The sequence below is a fragment of the Mustela nivalis genome, assembly GCF_964662115.1.
Source record: "Mustela nivalis genome assembly, chromosome: 6".
Classification (NCBI taxonomy): domain Eukaryota; kingdom Metazoa; phylum Chordata; class Mammalia; order Carnivora; family Mustelidae; genus Mustela; species Mustela nivalis.
The window spans coordinates 39,878,616-39,904,571 of NC_139025.1; the positions used below are offsets into that span (position 1 = coordinate 39,878,616).

The 25,956-nt window shown below is 43.9% G+C and overlaps 1 protein-coding gene across 3 annotated transcripts in view; it reads right to left on the bottom strand.

Annotated features, from left to right (window-relative positions):
- LOC309866911 (uncharacterized protein) overlaps nucleotides 1–18,845 on the bottom strand; it is a 42,218-nt gene extending 23,373 nt beyond the window's left edge. The window contains exons 1-3 of one of the 3 annotated variants that reach the window (XM_082735008.1): nucleotides 17,180–18,845; nucleotides 15,665–15,731; nucleotides 10,704–11,523 (exon numbers count right to left, since the gene is read on the bottom strand). In XM_082735008.1, coding sequence (XP_082591134.1) covers nucleotides 15,719–15,731; nucleotides 17,180–17,559 — 393 coding nt within the window. In that variant the 5' untranslated portion in view covers nucleotides 17,560–18,845 and the 3' untranslated portion in view covers nucleotides 10,704–11,523; nucleotides 15,665–15,718. Of the gene's footprint in view, nucleotides 1–10,703; nucleotides 11,524–15,660; nucleotides 15,732–17,179 lie in introns of those variants that run through there. The other 2 variants (XM_082735009.1, XM_082735007.1) reach the window with 2 other exon arrangements.
- Between the last annotated feature and the right edge of the window lie 7,111 nt (nucleotides 18,846–25,956).

Consider the following 25,956-nt stretch of genomic DNA (forward strand, 5'->3'; position numbering starts at 1 on the left):
CTCAAAAGAATAGATCCCTAAAGAAATTGAGGAACTCAGATGCCACTTTCTTCTTGTATTGGCAAAGCAAGGATGCAATTAAACATTCTCACCCAGGTTTCCAACACCGATTGGAATCGAATTTGCCCACTGACCTTTTCCATCAGCCCATGTCCTACTCTCATTGATACACCAGAAGCTGTTGGGGAACACTGGAGTGGAAATGAGCTTTGTCCTATTTCAAGGAACATCTGAAATGCCTAAAGTTCTGATTCTCTGACTGGCTGATTAGCATTTTCTAGGCCATCGCCACTCAGAGTGTGGTCTGTGAAGCCACTGCACACCGTTACTGTCAAGGTCGTTAGAATGCAGAGTCTCAGGCCGGACCTCAGACCTATGGAGGTAGGTTCTGAGAGTCTACATTTTTAAGAAGATCTCCAGTTCAAGTTTTGGGGAAAATGACTTAGGTTTTTTTTAAGCCACGAATACTTTTGCCCAAACTTCCAGATGTGTGGAGGAAACAGCCTACATGATTCTTACGTCTTTTTTTACGTCTTTTTTTTTTTTTTTTTAAGATTTATTTACTTAACAGGGAATGAGAAATCACCAGTAGGCAGAGAGAGAGGGATAAGCAGGCTTCCTGCGGAGCAGAGAGCCCGATGCAGGGCTCGATCCCAGGACCCTGAGATCATGACCTGAGCCGAAGGCAGAGGCTCAACCTACTGAGCCACCCAGGTGCCCCAGCCTACATGATTCTTATACATTGAGTGGTCACCTCAGTGGAGGTCACTGTGACAAAAGTCCAAGGTTCAGGTGACTTTTATGCTCAAGACATCAGCCAAAGTTTTGAATCAGTAAAACTGTCTTTTGGTGCATGTGAGTTCATCTGTTTGGTTGTCCATGAATTACAGATGCAATAAAGGTTATGAATTTTCTGGTTACATAACAACATATTTATTGCTCTACTAGAAAGCTCAAAACCGAGAAGGTGGGCTTTTCCCTGCATCACTGGCTAATTCACTTCCAGGCTGAGTGTAGGCATGAGAAAATCTTTTGCTTGGCCATTAAAACGGCCCCCTCCTCATTCAAATAGTCTGACTTTACTTACAACAGTACCTTTCATTCAGAAGAACACAAAAGTTCTTTATGCTAATGCTCAGGGCTGTTTAGGGCCATATTAGAAGTCTGTGTCTCATTCTGGACTTTACAATTAGAAAAAAAAAAAAAAAAAGGATGTGGAGGTCTTGGCAAAGTTTCAGAAGAAATTCCTAAAGGTTATTTTTATAAAAATTCAAAGTGAATCTTCAAATTACATGGCATTATCTAGAAAGTGGGCATCCATCCATTGACATCAACAGCATGAAATGAAACTTCACTGCAGCTTGAGAGATTTTCATTTGCAGAGAAATAGGTATTGTAGGAATAAGAAGAGAGAGAGGAAGGAATGTCTTTGGCGCACAGGTTCTCCATCTTAGTTGCACATCACAATCACAATCGCCTGGGGAGGTTTTAAAACTCCCAGAGCCAAGAAATTGGGATCTTTGTGGACGGTACCCAGGCATCTGTGTTTTTTAAAGCTCCCCAGGTGATTCTGATTTGCAGCTAAAAATGAGATGAGAGCATCTGCAGTGTGCTTACCACCACCTGGGGTGTTGGGGGAAATGCAGATTCTGATGAAGCAGGTCTAGGGCAGGGTCGGAGCTCGCGCAGCTCGCTCTAAGGAGCCCTTGGCTCCCCTCCGGTCATGTGTGTTGATGATGTGTTGAAAGCTCCAGGTCTGTGCATCAGGCTCTGAGGAAGGGGCCAGGGACCACGGACGACAGACGCTCCCTCCCGGGAAGAGTCCTTGGTCTTATTTTCAGGCTATCCCAGAGTCCCTATGGCTGTATGGCATTTCTTGACGTATGAAAGAGATCCCTTCAGGCATTTTATAAACCAATGAGAAGAAGAGCAACACCAAGAACATTGCTTGGGATGAAAATATTTGACAATGATCTGTATCTCCTTGAAGGGAAAAGTATCCACAGAATTTAAAGGACAGAACTATTCCTGGCATTGGGGAGCAATATCACCATCCCTAATCTCATGTTACTCTTTCCTCAGAATGGCTTTAGTAGCAGAGCCATCCAGTGGTATCTGGTCAAGTTCAGGGGCAGTGGGGATGCTGGTGCTGCTGCATCAGGGCTAGTGACATCTGGTTCCAAGCAGAATCATCTCAAACACCTAGAGGTGTCTCTGAGTTCTTGGCCTCCGAGAACCAGCCACTTTGTCATGAAAGTCCATTCAGCTGTCAACATGATGGGGAGAGTAACTAAACAAAATGTTTAAATGTAAATATATCCCCTGTGATAGTAACGGCTAGCCTAAATGACTGGGCTTTAAGTGTACTATTTCATTTAATCCTCTCAACAACCTTCTGAGGTGATTACTATTATTATCCCTCTCTATTGTACAAATAAGATAACAGAGCTTGGGAAAGGTGAGATGCTTCTCCAAGGTCACACAACTAACAGGTAGCGGAACCCAGATTGGACCCCACTTTTGTTTGACTCCAGAGTCCCCACACTCTGTTCATCTATGTAATGATAAATCTAGCTTGCCGTTTGGAATTTTCTATGGCTATTTCTGCCAATATAGGCAATGTGTTCATGTGTTCCCTAGGCTGTGGTCCAAATATTTTTAAAAAGCAGCCTTTTAATTTTTTAATTAGCCCGGTTCCCCAAAGATAAAGCTCTTTAAAGGTCAGATGTTAACTTAATCCTCTTTGGGTTATCATTGAAAAAGATCAGCAGAATTGACCTTGACAAAACCGCCTCAGAGGCTTGGGGACAGACAGGCCCTTCAGTATCAGTGAACACAGACAACTGCTTTTATGGGAAGGGGCATTTTCTGCACTTTTGAGAGCAGGCCGATTTGTTTTTCTTGACAAGACCCTGAGTAAAAAGACTTAATATCCATCCTCGATGTGAATCGAATTGTGTCCTACTGACATTAGATCCTCAGCCCCAGGGAGCACCAGGCTGGCCACTGAGGGGCTGCATTAGGCCGACTCAGTGACCGCAAGAAGAAACAGAGCATGACAGGGGCTGGATTATACTGCCAGAAAGGGCAGGCTCATCGCACACTTGTTGGCCCGCCTCTACTGCAAAGCTTAACCAACAACACAAGACAGCAAAGGCCCACAGCTCATAAACACTTTCCTAGGGACAGCATTTCTAAGATATCAACATAAAATGCAGAGTTTGCCTGGAAAGCATACAAATCTATCAGCTTTGAGTCAACATGTTAACAATTTTTATATGTGACAGCATAACCAAGCATTGGTATGCGGGCTCTGTCCTGAGACAGAGAGGGTCTGTGTCCATGCTGACCCACAAGCCTGCTCTCTTCCTCCTCCACGAGGCTAGGATGGGGGCAGCTACGGCCAGCATTGGTTGGGTGCATTCCTGGCCCCCTTGGCAAAAATCAGAGTCCTGTCCTGGGATTTTTAAAACTGGAAGTGAAAAAAGGAATCTTTACCGTCCCACAGGCAGCAGAGGAGGGATGGTCACAGCTGTTGTGCTTCCCACAAGGAGTAAATTGGTCTGACACAGAAGATAAGAAAGGTGAGGGAGAGCATAGGAGAGCGTAGGGAGAGCTCTCAGATGCTCCGTCCTAGTGGCTCCTGAGGCCCAGATCCAGCCCTGACCAGTCACAAGTTACGTTCAACAGTAGATGTTGTGGGGTAACAAATTCCCCCTTTGCCTAACCTTGTTTAGTTAAGTTTCTAACACTTGTCACCAAGAGAAGTCCTAACTCCTACAGAGGAAGTGTGAAACGTGAATTTAGAAAATCTACACTTTATTTCCAGGGTCATCTCCTCTGAAGTAGACACGCCGTGCATTCCTGCAGGGGACACTGTTTTCTCCCCTTTCGAAACCAGCAGGCTGATGGCTCCTTCCCAGAGGCTCGGACCATCAGCTTTCTATGGTTTTAAAGAAAAAGCTGAGAATTTCAAAATTCCTCCTTTGGGGAAAAGCTGCAATTTCTTTAAGAACAGAAAAAGGGAACACCTGGGTGGCTCAGTCAGTTAGGCATCCAGCTCTTGATTTGGGCTCAGGTCGTGATCTCAGGGTCGTGAGATGGAGCTCCCACATTGGGGCTCCCTGCTCAGCAGGGGGTCTGCTTGAGAGTCGTTTGCCCACCCCCACCGACTCTCTTGCACTCTTTCTAAAATCAATAAATAAATCTTAAAAAAAAAAAAAAAGAATGGAAAAAAGGAATGCATTTTAACTCTATCAGCTGATGAGTGCAGGTCCTTAAGGAAAGAGCAGGTCTTCTGGCTGTTGTCCACATGACATCACAATGTCACACCTAAATATTTAGAAATGGAAAGGAAAGGGCATTTATGGAACACGAGGCACGTTTTATAAAATAATCATTACAATCACAGATAAGAATTCTAGTCCATTTTGTAATGGAGCTGAGAAATACTCTGATTTTAACTATTTTCTGATCCTTTGCCCATATCTTTTGTTTTATCATTCAAGCATCCATGGGGATTTTCTTTATGGATAGGACTAATATCCATAGAAAGAAAGAAGAAAATTCTTGCTGTTTGAGTTCAAAGGCAGATTTTTTTTTTTTTTTAAAGATTTTATTTATTTATTTGACAGAGAGAAATCACAAGTAGGCAGAGAGGCAGGCAGAGAGAGAGAGGAGGAAGCAGGCTCCCTGCTGAGCAGAGAGCCCGATGCGGGACTCGATCCCAGGACCCTGAGATCATGACCTGAGCCGAAAGCAGCGGCTTAACCACTGAGCCACCCAGGCGCCCCTCAAAGGCAGATTTTTAAAAAAGTTTATAGTAGATATCAGACTTTCCAATGTGAGAGCCAAGCACTTGAATGATTTTTGTCTTTCTAATTCTAAATTCTTTTTTCCAAGTTAAGGGCCAAAGATAAGAATACCTAGAGTCTAGACTTTATTCTATAAATCAGGGGTCAGCAAGCTATGGCCTGCAGGGGTAAAGCTCTTATAAATAAAGTTTTATTGAAACAGTCACACCACACCCATCTCTTAATGAATTGTCTATAACTACTTTTGCACTACAACAGCAGAGTTGAGTGATTGCAACAGAGACTGGAATGCAAAGCCTAAAATCGTTACTTACTATCTGACCCTTTTCAGAAAGTTTGTTGACCTCTGCATAAACCATAGAAAGGAGGAAGAATATAATAAGAGTTGGTGTTTTCTCCTCCACAAAAGAGATAAGGGTTTGACCTGCAGGAGGAAGAAGAAATTTAAGGATGGGTACTAGAGCTTAGAGACTTCTGGGTCATGTGGATGGGGCACAGAGCCCACAATCCTGAGCTAAAGTCCAAAAGAGGGAGTAGGAAATAAAAACCATAGATTGACTTGGAAGCAGAGAGCAGAGAAACTTTTGGCTACAGGGGATCCCATGAAGGGTCTGCGGTCAGCCTCAATACTGAATGGTCTATACGAGTTTCCAGAAGTTTCCTGTGTCTCCTAAAAAGGGCTGGATTTGGGGGCGCCTGGGTGGCTCAGTGGGTTAGGCTGCTGCCTTCAGCTTGGGTCATGATCTCAGGGTCCTGGGATCGAGTCCCGCGTTGGGCTCTCTGCTCAGCGGGGAGCCTGCTTCCTCCTCTCTCTCTCTGCCTGCCTCTCTGCCTACTTGTAATCTCTCTCTGTCAAATAAATAAATAAAATCTTTTTAAAAAAAAAAAGAGCTGGATGTGACTGAGAGGGCTGCTAGCCTGGATGAAGTAAGTCTCTCAGTTATGACATGGGAATGCCTTCAACATTCCCTGGACCATACATGCTGGACCATACATGCTGGAGACCCCAGCAGGACTGAAGCATCCTTGGAGACTGAACCAATATCCAAATGCTATCAAGGATAGAGGATGTTACATGTCTTGGATGTGTCACGCTTAATGCCAGGGTAATTCTTGGAGCTCCTAATTCACCCTCAAAACTCAGATTACTCCTTGGACAGAAAGAGATAGAAGATGGGATCGTTGTTTTAAGTTGTCTCCAAGAAGTGCTGAATGGTTCCCAAAAAGTGTCTTCCAGGCAGCCCACTCTCACTACTAGCAATATCTTTTAGCTCGTCTGTCCGAAGTTCTGCCCCCAATGAAGTGTCATCAGCATTAGAAGAATAATATTGGTGACTAAGACAGGACTGTCCCACAGAGCTTTCTGCTGTAGTGGAAATTTTTATATCGCACTGTCCAAATAGGGCAGCCACGGACCACTTATGGCTACTGAGTGCTTAAAGTATGGCTGTGCAAGTGAAGGACAGATTTTTTTTAACTTGCATTTAATATTTATTAATTTATGTTACAGCCTAAATAGCTACAGTTCAGGTCTAAGAGATTAGATCATTTTCCAGGTCAAAAGGAAAAGGAGTCACTGAAGAAATCCAGTGTGAGCGCTCGTGGACATGGTGATGTCTGTTCTCTAGTCCCTCCAGTTTGGTCCCTGGATTAAATTCCTTGAGTGTTCCTGGCATGTTCTCACACAGAATACAGATTAGAGAACCCAAAGGAAGAAGCAAAACACAGATTGTTTGAGATGAGATGCCTCAAGCGCTTGTATTTTGGTCCTCACAGGCCATCTGGAGCTGGCGTGGGAAGATGGACAAAGAGATCTGAGATGAGGACAAAACACAGATCAAAAAAAGAAAGGCCAGGTGAGAAGAAAAGGTAGAGGGGCAAGGCGGGGCTGGGCGAGCATATAGCGTCCCAGGCTCCCCAGCACTCTCAAAACCCTCCCCAGACGTCTGCATACCCAGCTGCATTTGGGCTGCCCTCCTCCCTTCTTTCCTCCCCATCCAAGCCTGTAATTATTGACACCAGGTGCACTGCTCCCCCCCATCTCCTTTATCGTTCACAGAACCCCGAGTGGAAATTTGCCGCCTCCATGGAAGTTTCTTTTTGAAAGCAGAATACACTGGGTATAATGTTACATCACCAAGAATCCTTAGACAATAGAAAAGGAAATGGAATTTACCCAGGCAACAAAGGAGTCTGCAGCTCACTTCTCTTTAGGCCTCCACGACACTGTGGGGTTGACCGCAGGGCTCTGGGAGAACGGAGACTGCTCAGAACAGGAAGGGGCTTGTGGCAGGAGGAGCTCCTGGGGTTGGTGCTGAGTAGCTCCGAGATGCCACATTGAGATTAAGGCAAGGAAGCCAAAGTCTGTGGTTTAGCGACTCAACAGATCACCGGGGAAGGCCACAGAGTAGTTAGAAGGCTCGATCGGAAGGCTTACTTCCCGGTCTCCAGCCCTGGCTTGACCAGTTAGCAGTGGAGCACCCTGGTAGAAGTCAGGCACCTTCTCTAAGCCTCAACTGTTCGTCGGAGTGAGAGTGAGAGGTGCCTCTCACATGTGTTGTTTTGACAGAATCCGCACACGGTGGCGGCAGCCATGGGGTGCTGCTAGTTTGATGTGCTTTGCCCAGCTCCCTGCAGAGCAGTCCCGAGACAGAGGCCACGTTTTGGGGGGCATCTCCCTCTAAGCCTGGCATGTTCGGTATCTTAAAGAAGAGAGTGATGCCCGCGGCTGGTCTCTGGCTTCTACGGGCCTCTGTGCCAGGGAAGGCAGACTGACAGGGACTCCTTCCTCCTCTCAGCCCTTTCCCTGGCTCAGGGGACCGACTGACTGCTCCAAACTGAGAGGTTGGGGAGTGCGCTCCAGGGAACTAAAAGAGAGAAGAAAAGAGCCATTAGTAAATAACTTCCATCTTGGATGACAGAGGGAGGAAGAAATTACAGATTGTGACTCAAATACAAGGGACTCTAAGCTGTGTGTTCAGTGTGTCTCCCTGCTTTGGGGCTTCCCAGGAGCAGGAGAAGGAGGTACAAACCCCAAGGGTCTCAGGTAGCATCTCCAGCCTTTTCCAGACCAATGCGTTTTCTAAGAAGCCCATTCTGAGGGATTTTAAAATCTTACTTTGGTGACCAGGTTTCCTTACCACCCCTCCCCGTCAGCTTTTCTGTGGACTAGGTTGTCTTTGAGGGCTCTATGGGAATACCTGTTCTCCCGGCATCTTCCTTGCTCTGAGAGAGACTTAGGAAGAATTTAGAAAGGCAAAGATTTAGAAATAAGGTGGAGTAGCGAGGTGGGACACGTGGGAAGGAGCAACCACGAGGAAGGAGCAGACATCCGCTCCCAGAGGAGAAGCGTGGCGGTCACCAGCGCCCCACCCCCCGTATTTATCCCAATACACCAACTCTCCCACCCCCGTTCCTGAACTAGCCTGTGAGACTTCATCTGAACCGCTGGCATCAACTGGAAAGGCTGCCTGCCCTCCATTTAAAAAAACAAATAATCATGGCTCACAAGTTAGAAATTAGGCCAAATTAAAAAAAAAAAAAAAAAAAAGAAAGAAAGGGACGCCTGGGTGGCTCAGTTCGTTGGGCAGCTGCCTTCGGCTCGGGTCATGATCCCAGTGTCCTGGGATCGAGTCCCGCATCGGGCTCCTTGCTCAGTGGGGAGCCTGTTTCTCCCTCTGCCTCTGCCTGCCATTCTGTCTGCCTGTGCTCGCTCTCTCTCTCTCTCTGATAAATAAATGGAATCTTAAAAAAAAAAAAAAAAGAAAGAAAGAAATTAGGCCAAATTTAGTCATAGAGATACAATTCATATTCACAGCCCTTGAAGAACTGCCTCCAGGGGCAGTCACTTTGGATGGCTGCTAGCCCACCTCCCCTCCTCCCCACCCCCTCACCCCAACCTCCCAGTTCCATCACAGCCCAAGACCACAGTGCTGGCTTCTGTGTTTCCCAAAGGCTGAGAACCTGCCGAAATCTATTTCAAAGGTGATTTTTCAAAAGTCGTGCTTATGTGGTGATCTTGAGTTTTTGTGGTGAAAGCATTAATACTTGGCCAATTTAAATGTAAGACCCAAATGGATTTTACAAGCAGTGCCTGCCGTGCTCCATGAAATGTTCCTTCTTACTCATTCAACTAAACTCACACCGACCTGGGCAGCATGCATCTGAAACCCAGAGCTCACCCTGCCTGCAAAGCAGTAGATGGGAACCCCCATGTGAACCTTCATCCTGCCAGTGGGGAACCACAGGGCTGGCTCTGTAAGGGCAGGGGACACCCAGGGAGACACAGGCACTTGCTGTTCAGAAGGAACCTCCAGCCAGCTCCTGTGGTTTATGGCTTTGAGGAAGTTGAATGTGGCCCAACAAACCTGGCAGAAATTTATCCCAATACACAAACTCCAAGACAGACCTCGGAGCTGTGCCCACAAAAGGAGGGTGCCCGCTATCGTGCTGACAAGCCAGGGGCAGGGTGTGGGGACTACAGAACCGTATGCACTCGAAGCTTCCTCAAGTCCCAGGTGAGCATCTCCCATTAGCCCTGTCCAGTGTCCCCCCACCTCAGCGCAGCTCTGAGGCAAGAGTTAGGAGCTTTCTGGAATAAGAGTGGCAGCCCCTGTGCTCTCTGCCTCTGTACAGTTCTCTCCCACATGCAAAAGCAGCTGCACCCCCACAGACTGGCTGTGCCTGCTCCCCAGCCATTGCTGGTCCCGCAGAACAGGGTGGGACACAAGCACATGCCTGGGAGGCCTGGGAGGCTCCAGGATAGGGTTGCATCTGCTGGTTCCCTAGTATAGTAACAGCTGTCACTTACTGAATTGTCATTGACCTGTGTGCTCAGAGGTAGCCAACATCACGCACCCACGGCATGCTGCATCCTTCCCCTCCCCCCGTTCATTCATAAATGTGAGCAGCCTCCATCACTGTTTCTCGATGACAAGAAGCAAGTCGTTCTCCCATCTTTCTCTCCCACAGAGATCAGCTCAGGGACTGGCATGTACCATTGGAAAAGTTATGTAAAATCCTCGCCTCGTACTCTGGATGTCATCTCCCGGGTGCCTGCCGTTCTCACAGAAGATCTTGCCTTACCCCCGTGACTCTGCTGCCCTGTGTCAGGGGTTGGCACCGAGTGGAAGGCCTCTAACTCGCAGGCTGGCCATGGGCTTGGAGGGGCTGGCCCAGAGAGGGGGCCCAGCCTGCTCCGCCCCTTGAGAACGGATGCTGACTAGCCGGCCCATCAGAGCCTCTCCTGGGGTATCTGGAGGAAAGGAGTTCATCAGTTGGTGGTAGCAAGAGCAGTAGAAATAAGTTGAGTCTCATGTGTAGTGGAATCCTGGAAGTGAATGACAACAGCTGTCCACGTCTCAGGGGCTGGAGCTGGGATGTCGTTGGATGGTGTAATCCTGAGGCTTGGTCTAGCTAAAATTAAATTCTATGCCTGGGAACATGTGGACTCTTCCACAACCACCACCCGAACTTATAAATGCTATAAAAGAGTTTGGGACTATAAGCTGAAATGAAAAATAACCAGAAAGTCAGGATGAGCCCACGCACTGTCCAGTGCCAGCACCTGCTCTCTTCCTGCCCTTCCTCACCCAGCTCCGTGGTCTCATGTGGCTTACTGGACTGGGATCTCTGAGCACACAGGCCACTATACCCAGACTATGGGTCACCTCCTTGTTCTCCAGAGGGGCTGTGGGCTGAAAAGTCCAACTGCCTGACTGTTGTATTTCTGGTTGGCCAGGGAGCAGCAGTCCCAGGGTGGGGTAGATCTAGCTTGGGGTCTACTGTTCCCATGTAGTGCCAAACAATGGCCTTCCAACCGGTAGGTGCTTTTTGTCAATTTCTAGGTGATATTTATTCCCAGGGTGCACTGCTTTTTTCTATCCTCATTATAGTTTACTTCTCTCTGGATTAACAGGGGAATTGGGTATTCTCAGTAAATCTACATATATCCATACACATCCACATAGGGTGAAACATGTTTACATGATGGGCATTACCAACAAATATAATGTGATAACCAACAATAATAACCACATTCTAGAAAATAAGCGTTGGGTTCAGCTAATACCATGACCAGCTAATAACATAACATCATGTTTTTTTTGCCATGAAGTGAAATATATTGGTCCAAACACATACGCATCGCAAACATGTATTGCCAATTGTCCACAGAAATCATGGCTGTATTAATCTACATTCGAGAGTTATAAGTTCATTTGTTCTCATACACTGACCAACACAGGATCTTATTCTTTCTTGTTTTTGCCCATCTGAGAGGTGACAAAGAGCACCTGTGTAGCAGCCATTAAGTTGTTCTTTTCTTAATGGGTAGTAGTTGTATCAGTCATTGTCTAGTCAGGAAAACAGAAAATTAACTCCAGCTTTCCAGTCCATCTCCTATAATCGGTATTAAGTAACATAGAAAGGAAACAAAATCTGCTGACAAAGGAGAAACGTAGTCGAAGGGATTGGAGGCCTAGCACCACAAGGTGGAGTTGGAAAGAACAGATCTGGAGCCGAGATTTGACTTTAGCTTCAGATCAGCATATTTCCGGGGTGCCTGGGTGGCTCAGTGGTTAAAGTCTCTGCCTTCAGCTCAGGTCATGATCTCAGGGTCCTGGGATCGAGCCCCGCGTCGAGCTCTCTGCTCAGCAGGGAGCCTGCTTCCTTCTCTCTCTCTGCCTTCTTCTCTGCCTACTTGTGATCTCTGTCAAAAAAAAAAAATCAGCATATTTCCATCATCACTGAAAGCTCATATTTCTCCTGTGAATTTCCTATCCATAGACAATGCATGTACTGCTTTTGCATCGTCTTTTATTTAAAATTCATGTATAAGTGACATGCAACATTACGTTAGTTTCAGGCGTACAATGTAGGGATTTGCTTGTTATCTTTAAAATCTCCTTTCCCAACTCCCTGTGGATCTAAGGACATCCCGCCTGAATGCAGTTAGAGGAAATAAAATGTCATGGAAGTTCTATTGGGATTTTTTATATAAATATTGCTCAGAAGACAGTGGTTCCTGAAAGTTCTGATCACAGGTTGGTACATACAGGCTAGGACTCTGAAGTGTCGGGTTGCCAAGAAGCAAAGGACTTCAGGTTCTAGTCAAGATGGAGTATTGGGGACCAGATTTATCGTTCCACATGAAATAATTAAGGACATTGACAAAATATACGCAACAAAGGTTTTCAGGACATTGGACAATCGGGCGGTAAGCCATGGGGATCCCTGAGGAAGAGAAACATAAAACATGAGCCCGAGAACACCAGCTCGTTGCCTGGGAAGAGGCTTCCTCACACAGAGGGGGAATGGGGTGGAGCCTGGTGATCCCTTCTCATTGGGCAGAGTTTGGGGTGGGGGAGCTCAGGCTCCAGGGTTCTCAGGAGAGAGTGTCTGAGAAAGTTGACAAGAAAGGGCTCTAGAGAGCAGCAGAGGCTCCTCAAGTCTCCAGCCTCCAGTCTCCCGCAAGTCTCACAGGCATGTAAGGAAAGCACACACAGCACCCAGCACCCTGCACTGTGTATTCTGCATATACCACATTTCAGGAACCACTGTCTTCTGAGCAACTGAATTTGACTTTGGTATAGAGAATTTAAAAAGTATCACCCTCTATTTGATGAATGGAGATGACTAGGTCATGATAAATTTCCCTTTTGCACTGGCTTCTAGAAAGTCCCAATCCAAGCAAAGGCTCCATGCCACGCATTCTATATACTAGCCTTACTCCAGGCTTCGTCTTACTTTTGCCATTCTTACTTCCCGTCTTAGTTGGGGCTGCCATACAAACATACCACACATTGAGGGGCTGATACAGGACAGAACCGCATTGCTCACTGTTGTGGAGCTTGGAAGTCCGAAGCCAAGGTGCCACAGTGGTTGGGTTCTGCCGAGGGCCCTGTTGTGGGGTGCAAACTGCCAACTTCCTGTATCTTCACACGGTGGAAAGAGAGCCAGCCTGCTCTCTGGCCTCTTCTCATGAGGGCATGAATCCTACTTCTGCAGGCTCCACCCTTGTGACCTAATCACCTCTTAAAGTCCCACCTCCAAATACCAGGACGTTGGAGATTAGGGTTTCAGCCTATGTATTTTTATATACAAACATATGAGACACTTGAACATTTAGCCCATTGGATTTTCCCTCATCCCCAATCTTCCTCTTAGAGTCATTGGTATATTTCTGGAAACTACCTTTTTAGAATAAGGCACAAACAAATAGTCAAATCAGGGCTCATGTTTTGAGAAAAAAAAAATCCTAGTTTTGACTTTTAGAAAAGCCAGTGAGACAAAGATTAGCAACGAAACTCTGTCTAAAATGGTTAGGGCTGATGGAAAACAGTAGAAATCTACAAGATGTAAGAGAGGGAATAAAATACTTAAAAGGAGGTGAAGAATGACGTAATGTGCTCTCTGAGGTAAGTGCTTTTAGCAACACATTATCAATGTCCAGTCAGCTCTCCAGGGTACATTATCTAGACTCAAGACCAAACGCAGGGTGGGGTGAGGGGCTAAGCTTGGGGAAGGGTGACGCTCAGAGATGGAGCAGGCGTCATGGTGGGAAGGCCAAGCTCAGGACTGGAGCAGGAGCCCATGATGGGCTGACGCTCACAATAAGGAACTCGAGGATCTGGTGAGAATATGCTGGGGACACGTATGAATTTTTATTTTATTTTTTTTCAAAGATTTTATTTATTATCACTTCTCGGCCTTTTGGCTAAGATCAAGTATAAAGATTTTATTTATTCATTTGACAGAGATCACAAGTAGTCAGAGAGAGAAAGAGTAGGAAGCAGGCTCCCTGTTGAGCAGAGAACCTGATGCGGGGCTCCATCCCAGGACCTCGGAATCATGACCTGAGCCGAAGTCAGATGCTTTAACCCACTGAGCCATCCAGGCGCCCCGAGTATGAATTTTTAAAAAGCTAAAAGAAAGAAAAAGGAAAGCCTTTCCTCATGGTAAAATATACAAAGTATGGAGTTATAAAATCAGTTGATGCTAAAACTGGTGGGCAGAGTTAGATGAGGAATAGACTATTTACATGGTCTCAGATAATCTCCCCACCGATTACACATTTATTACAAAGGGAAAGTCGTGACCTTCACAGCGGAGAAAACCAACAGATACCACCTTAACTGAGTGATCAAAGATAACTTCTAAACCTAGTAATGAGAAAACACCAGAAAAACCCAAGTTGAGGGATATTCTCAGAACAACTGTCTTCTATTCCTCAAAAGTGGCAAAGTCACTCAAGACAAAGGCAGGCTGAGGCACCGTTCCGCAGTGAGGATGTGAAAGCAACAAGACTACGGACGGCCATGCAGGATCCCAGGTTGAGCCCTGGGGTGGGAAGAGCTAGAAAGACATTTTGGGTTAAGTGATGAAATTCAAATGTAGACTGTGGGTTAGAGAACTGTATTTTATGAATGTGATATTAACTGGTGGAGAGAACTGGCCTGCGATTCTGTAAGAAAATGTTCTCGTTCTCAGGAAACACACACTGAAGTATTCAGAGGTGGAGAAGTGCAGTGTTTGCGACGAAGTCTTGGTCGGTTCAGAGAACGGTATTGTCGCTACAACAAAGAGTGATGCCACTGTTTGCCCACATACTCTTGCCAGTTGTTGGTTAAATTCACCAGTTAGTATGGTAGCTACTGAAGGCGAGGACTCAAGAGTAGATTATCACAGAGATTTCCTGCACTTGGTACAGTAACTGATGACACTTTGTGCTGTTTCCCTCTAGGGAAAAGCTAATGCATTTTTTTTTTCTTTTCATTACATTCAATTAGCCAACATATAATACATCATTAGTTTTTGATGTAGTGTTCAATGATTGATTAGTTGTGTATAACACCCAGTGCTCTTCACATCCCCTGCCCTCTTTAATGCCCATCACCCAGTTACCCCAGCCCCCATCCTCCTCCCTTCCAGCAACCCTCAGTTTGTTTCCTATAGTTAAGAGTCATTTATGGTTTGCCCTCCTCTCTGTTTTTATCTTATTTTCTTTTTCCTTCCCTTCCCATATGTTCATGTGTTTTGTTTCTTAAATTCCACATATGAGTGAAATCATACGGTATTTGTCTTTCTCTCACTTATTTTGCTTAGCACAATACCCTCTATTTCCATCCATGTCGTTGCAACTAGCAAGACTCCATATTTTTGATAGCTGAGTAATCTTTTAAACAAATGGTTTTGGGAAAACTGGAGGTCCATATGCAAAAGGATGAATTTGGACCCTTATCTTATGCCATATATAAAAATTAACTAAAAATGGATCAAAGACCTAAATTTAGTAACTATACAGCCCTTAGAATAAAACAGTTGAAAATCTTCATGGCCTTGGGTCAGGAAATGATTTCCTAGGTATGTCACCAAAAGCACAGGCAATAAAAGAAAAAGTAAATCAGGCTTCTCAAAATTAAAAACTGCGTATCAAAAGACACCATCACAGAATGGGAAGAAATATTTGCAAATCGCCTATCTCATAAGAAATTAATATCCAGAATACATAAAGAATTCCTACAACTCAACACACCAATACAGCCAAACAACCCAGTTAAACAATGGGCAAAGGTTAAACTAGACACTTCTCCAAAAAAAATACACAGGTAGCTAGCACAGAGAAAAATGTTCACCATCACTTGCCATCAGGGAAATGTACACCCATCAGGACAGCTGTTACGCAAACAAAGAAACAAGTGCTGATGAGGGTGTGGAGAGCTGGAACCCTCGTACATTGCTGGTAGGGATGTAACATTGTGCAGCTGCTATGGGAAACCATCTTTCAGCTCCTCAATAAGTTGGACACAGAGTTACAATATGACTGAGCAATTCTACTTCTAGATACATACCTGAAAGAATTGAGAACGTGGATTCAAATTTGTACACCTATGCTCATAGCAGCATTATTCACAATAGCTAAAAGAAGAGAAAAAAAGAAAACCTGTCCACCAATGTATAAATGGTTAAACTGTGTATACACATTGTAGGAATAATAGCCATAAAAGAGAGGGGTGCCTGGGTGGCTCAGTTGTTAAGTGTCCGCCTTTGGCTCAGATCATGATCCCAGGGTTCTAGGATTGAGCCCCACATCAGGCTCCTTGCTCAGTGGGGAGCCTGCTTCTCCCTTTCCCACTCCCCTGCTTGTGTTCCCTCTCTGGCTGTCTCTCTGTCAAATAAATAAATAAAATCTTTAAAAAAAAAATCCGTAAAAAAGAATGAAATTCTGATACATGTCAGAACATGGATGAAACATGAAAACATGATGCTAAGTGAAATAAGTCACACAAATAGACAAGTAGTGTATGATTTCATGTATATAAAATATCTAGCTTAGGTAAATTTCTAGACATAATAAAGTAGAATAGAAGTTGCTAAGGTCTGAGGGGAGGAGACAATGGGAAGTTCTTGCTCAGGATACCAGGTTTCTGTTTGGGGTGATGAAAGCCCTCTGGAGATGGGAGGTGGCCATAGTTCAAAAACACTGCGAATGTACTTAATGCACTGAATTGTACCCTAAAAATGGTAATTTTGTTATGTACATGTTGCAAGAAAGAAATTATGTCAAGATAATAAAGCAGGTAAGATCTTCCCTGAGAAGTAAATTCAGGTGGCTAACGACCAAAGATGTGTGAAAAAAATTCTTGTTTTTTATGAGACTCTTAATCTTGGGAAACAAACGGAGGGTAGCTGGAGGGGAGTGGGGGAGGCATGTGGTGGCTGAGTGATGGATATTGGGGAGGGTCTGTGCTATGGGGAGTGCTGTGAATTGTGTAAAACTGATGAATCACAGGGCGCCTGGGTGGCTCAGTGGGTTGGGCCGCTGCCTTCGGCTCAGGTCATGATCTCAGGGTCCTGGGATCGAGTCCCGCATCGGGCTCTCTGCTCAGCAGGGAGCCTGCTTCCCTCTCTCTCTCTGCCTGCCTCTCCATCTACTTGTGATTTCTCTCTGTCAAATAAATAAATAAAATCTTTAAAAAAAAAAAAAAAAAAAAACTGATGAATCACAGACCTATACCCCTGGGGCAAATAATACATTATATGTTAATTTTTTTAAATTCTGGGGTTCCCCCCCCCCCAGCTTGAGGTTTGTTTTTGTTTTTGTTTTTTTACAGGTTGCTATAAATCATGGTTGGAGGTAAGTCTAGTATATCTTAATTATTAATATTCCTCAGTTTATACAATAATACACACACACTAGAATTTCTACTTGATTTGTCTTTTCCCCGAATCACAAGAAAATGATTGGAAAGATCGTCACCAAAGTCAGAGATTTAAGTTAGTCTAAGTTAAACTAGAGGTTCTGTGGGCCGCCTCAAATTCACTCCGATGCTCCCAGAAGCGCCGGGGAGAGGCGCGGTCATTACCTGCGGAGGAGACGGCGGCCACGGCCGGGAGGTGCTGGCCGGGAGCGTGCGGTGCGCGCGGGCGGTTTCCCCGGGGGCAGACTACGAGTCTCAGGGCGGAGACTCCAAGGGCAGCTGATGGCAGAGGGGAGGCCGCTGGCCGGGGCGGCTGAAGCCTGTGTCGGGGTTAGCGACAGCAGGGGCGTCTTTATTTCATTCCAGCCGGCGACGGAGGGCGGGGCGGCTGGCGCCGCGGGAAGGCGTACCCTCCGGGCAGCAGGCAGAGCCCACGTCGGTGGGTTTGGCTTTTGTGTTGTTTTTCGCTCCCCACTGGGATTCAGAGACTGTCTCCTCCGAAGAATCACCTTCACGAAGACAAAACGTAGGACTGGTGACCCCATGTCCTGGCCACCGCCGGCACGGGTGACTGTCTTCGAGTGGAAGGGAGGGGGCGTGGGGAGGGAAGCCTGACAAAACTAGGCCTCTCGCAAGGTGTACCCCCAAATTGTCAAAGTCACGATGAGCGGACCTGGGCAACCGCTTCCGAAGCAGCTCCAAAACACAGAGTAATTGCACATCTTCAGGGAGTCGCCTCGGAAGTGAGTTGCCGATGAATTGGAGTCTGTATTTTTTTTTTTCTTTTTTAATTTGACAGAGAGATCACAAGCAGGCACAGAGAGAGGGGGAAGCAGGCTCCCCGCTGAGCAGAGAGCCCGTGCGGGGTTCGATCCCAGCACCCCGGGATCACGACCTGAGCCGAAGGCCGAGTCTTAACCCGCTGAGCCACCCAGGCGCCCTGGAGGCTGTTTTAGAAAGTGTTTTTTTTTTTTTTTTTTTTAATTAGGAAGTGTGCTATCCATTGTTAAAACGTGAAAAATGAAGAGCCGTCAGACGCTTCCCGGCCCTCCGCGGCCTCCGTGACTCTGGGCTCGGGGGTGGCGGTGGCGGAGGGCAGCGGCCGCGCAGCTGCAGCAAACAGGAAACCTCCAAAAGCCTTTAACGCGGTCCCCGCCTCTCGGCTCCCACGCACTTGCCTCCGAGCCCACAGTTCAGTTCGCCCCCGGCTCGCGGCCCGCGCTGGCGGCGGAATAGCGAGGCCGGTCGGGGGCGGGATTGGGGGGGTGGGTGCTCGGCTCAGGTCGCGCGGCCGCAGTCCTGCCAGAGCCGCTCCAAGGCTTCTCTACAGCCCGTGTCTAATCCGGCGGCTCCAGAACATCCTCGGGGGGAGGACGCAGCAGATAAACCTTCCGACTGGGCAATCAGCCCAAGTGACGGACAGACGGTTAGGTCCGGGGCAGCACCGCGCTGGTGGCCTATGAGGGGTGGGGGGGCCCCAGCACGTGTGCCTGGGGTGAAGCTGATTTGACATAAACAATGCCCTATTCCTGATGCAGACTTACTGAAAAGCTCTTCTCAGGAAGCAAAGGACACGAAAAGCAGGCCTTCTTAAGTAAGGTCTCTTTAACCCTCTCTCATTCCCCGTCGGGGGTCCGGGCGCGGGAAGTCCCTGCAAACCGGGTATCCTCACCAGCCTCGGCTTACCTTTGCGTTCCGTGGCTCATCGGTTTCCTCTGCTTGGAAACCTTCCTGTTCAGCTCTGGTCTATGCAAATCTGACCTCCCCCTTAAGGTCAGGTGTTCCACTTCATCCCCAAAGATGCAGGAACGTTGACCTCTCATAATTATGAGCACTTACAACATGGAATCATCATCCCACGTGGTCCCAGCCTCTCAATGGCCGGCACTGGTCTCGGAGTGCACAGCTCAAAATAAGACCACCTCTCCCTGAGCATAAAGACCAATCTCATTTTCTGCAGGCACAGACACACCCACAGGCTTATTTATCCAAGTGCATATTGTGCACCCAACACTTTTTAAGGTTATTCACGAATATTCTGGTTTGTTCCTTTCAGGTCTCCTAACGTTAGATGTGACTTGCTTTGGCCAATGAAACCATCCAAGTGGAGGGAACAGTAAAGCAAGTTCCCCTAAGACCCCAGGATTTGAGTGAGACAGGCATGTTCTGGGGACAGCCAGAACGGTATGGGAGACGCAAAGCAAAGGAGGTGTGTCCTAGAGGTCTCAGGGACTGCATCACATAGGGGGGTTTGTAGGCCGCTGTGAAGGGCTTTGGCTATTACTGAGTGAAACTGGAGCCATCTCAGGAATTTGAACCAAGGATCTGAGGGGCAAGGGAGAGTGCAGGCATTCCCTGGGGATGGCGGTGGAGCCTTCCCTGATAAAAGATTTTTTAATTTTCCAGATCATTCTGTCTTGTAAACAAGTTAGAATCAGTGCTTCAGAGAAGCCAGGGGACCAATTAATAGAAGGGAAACCTACAATCCTTATCTAAAACTTCATTTTTATTGCGTTCCTCATCCAACCTATAACTGACAGTGGACAATTGACATTGGGTCATCCCCTGCTTCCCATTACATAAGGCCTTTGGAGGGACATACTGGAGGGAGACCAGAGATGCCTGATCTGCCAAGCAGGGATGCATATTGACTGCTATAAATCATAAGGGTTTATGGAGCCTAAATTGATTGATTCTGTTTTTAATTTCAGTAAAGTCGAATTCTCTTAACTTAAAAAAAGAAAACCTGATACCTTCTCACTTTAGAACCTCTTTTTCTTGCCCTTAGTATGTATCATTTCCTCCCCCTCCTCTGTATTCCCTTTTCCTCTTCCTCTATTGCCAAAAAGAATTCTGCCGATTTCATTAAATGACCTCAAGTTGCAGTCTAAGAAAATCATAGATTCTAAGATTAAAAAGTACAATGATTTCCACATAGAGCAAATTTTTATACCTGAACAAATGATTTTTGAACAAAAGGGTTTGACTTTCAGCCTAAGAAACTAAAATATCAAGACAGTTCCAACAGATTTAGAGAACCAACTACATGATCTTCAAAAACCACTACTGCCTTCTCATCTCAAATCATGGAGACATGGAGACTCGCCCTCCAGGAAGTTTCCTTCTTGGAGCCCTGCTCCTCCTGAGGTGAAGTTTTTACTGACACTGTAGTTCTGTCATATGCCAAATTCATCTGGTCATGAAGCAGCAAACCTCTCTGAAGGTCAAGTTGAACCAGTAACACTAGGGACAGGCACTTGGAGTGGACCTTGAACAAGGTTATTTATATATGCCTATGTAACACCCTTATAATCACATTGTCATTAAAAAGTCCAACCTAGAAATATTGAGGAAATCAGGACAGAGCACAATGCAAACCCTCGGGATAGGAGAAGACAGAGAATTCAACACCCTCAGACTTTTTAAAAAAAAAAACATTTACTTAAATCCTAAAGCGAATGTAGTCTAGCAACTTACATATTTAAAACAAAACCAAGGGAAAAACCAAGGCAAGCATTCTGATTTCAGACATAAAAGTAAATACTAAGGAAGAAGGACACCAAGCAAGCTTCCTTTCTGGGATCTAGGCACATTAGCCATTTTGTTGCCCTTATTAAATACTAACACCTCTGTCTTTTTATTTTGTTAAGGATGATTGCAGCAAAGTCTGTTAAAATACATCAAGAAAAGTGGACAATTATAAAAGTTGAATTTACATCAGATACATGAAGACTTAATAGCAGGTTAAAGTCACTTCCTATGTGCTTCTACTACCATCAAATCACTTGAACATTATAGTTGTTTTGTTAGGAATGTTTTGGAGACTTTTAGTTAAAATCACTTTCATTAGTAAGCAGTTAAAAGATCAATGGCTAAAATAATTTAAAAAAAGCTCTGCTCTTGGGGTACCTGGGTGGCTCAGTGGGTTAAAGCCTCTGCCTTTGGCTCAGGTCATGAGGATCCAGCCCTCCATTGGCTCTCTGCTCAGCGGGGAGCCTGCTTCCTCTTCTCTCTGCCTGCCTCTCTGCCTGCTTGTGATCTGTCAAATAAATAAAATCTTTAAGAAAAAAAAAAAAAGCTCTGCTCTTATAATGATATATAGTGAATCTTTGTTTTCTTCATTAAATAGAATCAAATATACACTGAAGATCATTATACAGAAAATTTAAAAGACAATCCTTAGAATGGTTTCAGTATGCTAATGTGAGGTACACACAGAACCCATGGGATCTAGAACAGTCACAAACTCTTTTGGCAAAACTTTGATTTTTTAAACACTAAACAATTTGAGTTGACAGCAAAACAAACACAAATAGCAAAATACAATACAAAAAGGATCTTGAGGAAGGACACAGTATGGCTACAATCAAAGTCAGAATTTGACTGTTACCTAGTTAGAGCCCTCCTACATCTATAAGAATAATTTTCAGAGACCTCAGTGATGCCTCAGTCAGACTGAGTTGGATCCATAATCTCAAAACCCTTAGTATTTGAAAGAAACTCTCCACTCACCTCAGTTTGGTGTCATTCTAATCTTAAAAATCATTTTCCCATCTTTCTTTATGCTACATTATAATCCAGCATTAACATTTGACATAAGCTATGCCCTATTGCTTATTATTATTATTATTTCCTTTCTGGGTCAGCTGCTGAAATAACATTTCCCGTACCGATGTCCAAGCAAGTTGATCTAATGCTAGAGCATCTAGAGGGGGCTTTATGCAAAGTCAAAATGACAAAGAATAACTAATTTAAAATAAAAACATATCTTTAATTTCAAAGTTGGAATTATAAAGTTGGTATTGTATTTATCAAGCTTCATATATGCAAATTTTCTATATGCATGATTTTTCTTTAAACCTGTCATCCAGTCCTAGGGGTCAATTCTAAGGAGACACGATTAAACTGAAATAACGAGAGAGGTATTGGTTTGCAATCTGATCATTCAAGAACTAGCCTGAGAAACTATGAAATTGAACCAAATAAAATTGCCATTTTTGTAGATCAAAAATGGTCAAATGAGAAACTTGAAATCAGAAATTTCAATTAGAGGGATGCCCGGGTGGCTCAGTTGGTTAATCGTCCAGCTCTTGATTTCGGCTCAGGTCATGATCTCAGATTGTGGGATTGAGCCCCTTGTGTCAGGGCTCTGTGCTCAGTATGGAGTCTGCTTGTCTCTCTCCCTCTGCTCCCTCCACTCTTACTCTCTCTCTCTCTAAAAAGTTAGTAAAATTTTTAAAAAATAAAAAACAGAAATTTCAATTATAAATTTCACTAGTTCAAACCTTAACATCTGGAAAAACTCTTTGTACCTATAAGGAAAGCCACAGAGAAAGTACTTTGGTCCGGGACACCCAAGCCAGTACCTAAACTATAAGCAGAGGAGGACACATGTGCAGTATGTTTAGCTAATTTACTATCTAGGTAATGGTATAACTATTAACATGAAACACAGTCTTTTAAGAAGCTTTTTAGATACTCTGTATCACCTTTTATAAGGTATCTGAGAAATTACTATGAATCTCATTTAGACAACAGGCAGCAGCGGAGCACAAATCCCTTCCCTATCTCTGGTAAATGGGTGGTTTTGTGGCAAGTAAATGAATCCTATGGACGGCATGCAAAATAAGTTTTTCTGGGGTAGTTCATTTAAGAATAGATTTTCAACTAGAATCAAAACTTATGGGAATTTCCATCTAAGCAATTAAGTGATAACAAGGGAAGAGTACCCCAATATTAGTTTCTTGGTAAGTAATCACTTAAAGGGAAAAAATATTTGAAATAAACCATTTTTAATTAAAAATAAAAAACCCAATTTTCAATGTTTAAAAGAATAATTACAAAAAACAAAAACTGTTCTCCAAGATACAGAACTACACTTTGACAGGTGAACAGGCACTAGTTACATGTGAGCCAAATAAATTCTTATTTGCCTCAACTTTATTTCCAAGGCTTGTTACCTTCAATGTTTTCATTACACATTTTATAACAAAAATTGGCTTCTGCAGTTTATAGAACTTCACTTAAATCACCAACTCAATGTACTTTAAAATCTCTCTAATTCAATTATGCAAGCCTACAAAATAAGTCACACTTTCAGACATGAACACAGGTAATACAACAAAGTATTAGAATTAGCAGAAGCAGTATCACACACACACTCAGACACACCCACACACCCCACTATGAAGTGAGCACTACACCAGGGACACTAAATGGTTAAGTTTGAGACTGCTCCCAATTCCCAATTCTCCAAAGGAGTAAGAAATCTTTATCATAAGAAGATAGATGGAAATGTTCTTGCCGAAGGACTTCAGGCTTCTTTGTTTCTGGAATGTTTTTATGAAAATAACCATCAATTGCAACTGACTTCCTAGAATCAAGCAGGGACAAGTCTAGTTCAAATTATGACTATCAGTTCTATCTTCTTTAGCCAATAAACCAAATTGAACAAAAATTCTCCTAAGGTATCCTCCTAACTTCAAAATTCCGTTTCTAGGCAGAACACAAATGCTGCCTGCAGTATCAAACAATCACCAACACACACACACACGTTATGCAATTGCCTGTTTATTTAGTGGCACCAGTTTTGCAAACTAGAAATTATTTCTACTTTTCATCTCACATACAATCTGCAATCATTCACAGGCTGAATGCAATTTCTTCAACAGACTTAAAAACAGAGAGTACATTCTTAAAGTTAGAACTGAATCCACATGTTTTCTTTGGACCAGGAAAATGGTACATAATACAAAATATACATTTATGGAATTTCTTTAGAAGTTTGGATCACAGAAACGCAAACAGTGCGTGAGTTAACTGTGGAGAATTTTGTTATACACTGTTTAGGAAAAATATTTCTGCAGTTGTATTAGTTTTACATTTATAGATTTAAAAAATGAATATATATATATGTATATATATATATATATATAATGCAACATGCTTTAACATGTACATGGTCTCTCCACTCATAACATTTATACAAATTAAGTGAAATAAACCAACTACCAATAGTGAAACCAACTACCTTTGGGGCGAATTACTACAAACAAGATACTTTCCTGCAGGTATATGCTGTTGCCTTAATCAATGGCTAACCAAGTAAGACAATGGTTTGTGTTTCAAAATTTCCACAAATGGAAATTAAGCAAGCTGTAATGGGAACATCCAATTTTGGCAACAAATGCAACAACCTAATGATTTTTTTCATGGTGGTTGTATTTTAGTGAAATCCCATTAATTCTGTACATTAATGGCTGTATGTTACATCTTATCTTACGACTGAAGTGAAATCAACATTTAATGAACTCTAAGACAAGGGAGCTCAAAACCTGAGTGAGATCTGACAGTTAAACGTGTTGTGAATATACTGTATTTGCATGACACAGGTCAGAAACATTACAAATTTCCATTTTTTATCTCTTTTCTGTTGAGATTCAAGTGGCGTAGAGTGATGTTATCCTCTAAAACCAGTCTAAATACTCTATTTTATTCACCTTTAATCACTCACTTTCCCCCAAAATATCTTTTAAAAGGGTATTTTCATAGTCAGCTCTAGACTAGGCTCCCATCTACCTCTTCCATCTTTTAAAAAGTGAAACACTTTCTTAAAATAGATTCAAATTATTTTATTTTTTTTTTAAGATTTTATTTATTTATTTGACAGAGAGAGAGATCACAAATAGGCAGAGAGACAGAGAGAGAGATGAGGAGAAGCAGGCTCCCTGCTGAGCAGAGAGCCCTATGCGGGACTCGATCCCAGGCCCCTGGGATCATGACCTGAGCCGAAGGCAGAGGCTTAACCCACTGAGCCACCCAGGCGCCCCAGATTCAAATTATTTTGATGCCCTTGAAATTTTTATGGGCTTTGCAGGAAAAAGGCTGATGAACCACTGCAATATTGTCAACTTTGGGGAAGTAATGTACATTATGTGAATTTTCCTGGGTAAGGAAGTTCCTAGGATTCATCAATTTCAAAGGGCCTGGAAACCTAAAAAAAGTTAAGAACCACTGCTAAAATGAGTTTGTACCCACCACTGTACCTAATTATTAGTAATTTTGTTCTGCAGCTACCCTATCCCCTAAACAAATCTTACTTCAGATAGTACCATACAAACACAAATGTTACTCTATGTCCTTTACTGGATCAGAAGGAAAAGGGGGGTGGGGAGGGGAGGCAAAGAAAGGGAAAACATTAAACTTTTCTAAACATTTAATTCAGTAAGAAAGCTAACAGAAAACAGAGTTTTGGAGCAATTAAAGAACAAAAAGATTGGGTTTTGTGGTGAATAAACATTACATTTATTTTTCTCGGTTAAGTTGAAGCAGCAGTAATTTTTACCATTATCTCCCTTGCTGGAAAAATCAAATGATCTGAGGAAGTAAAGGTTGATTGTTGCTGGTTTATGTGATGCAACAGTTCTTAATAATATACAGCTAGGCTCAAGAAGACCTTCCAACTGCTTTTAAAATAATTAAGAGTGATCTTCTGTGTCTTCCTCACTGGCATCTCCCCACCCCTCCATCTCCCAAGTTTTCTCATTTTTGGCTCACTTTATATAGTGTCTATTGGCCTTGGTGAGGTAATGCACCCAAGAAAATGGAATAGGCCTGCTTAAAGAGAGTGAGAGAAATAGAGACACAGAACCATCACCAAGAGGATAGCAGAGGAAATCAAGAAATATTTCGTGCTAGGTGAGGGGGGAAAAAAGTCACTTTTTGTTGTATCAATTCAAGCAATATTTTCCCCCATCTAACAGGTTGTCAACTTCTGTTTAAATATTTCTGAGCTTTTCTAGTTGGTGCACTCCTACGTGCTGGTAATATAATCAGGAAAATTTAAGAGCAGAGGCCCCTAAGTTAACATATAAAGCAGGTAAAAGGGAAAGAATCTATGTAAAGCTGAACAGAAGTAGAAATGTTCATTTGACAACAAAGTG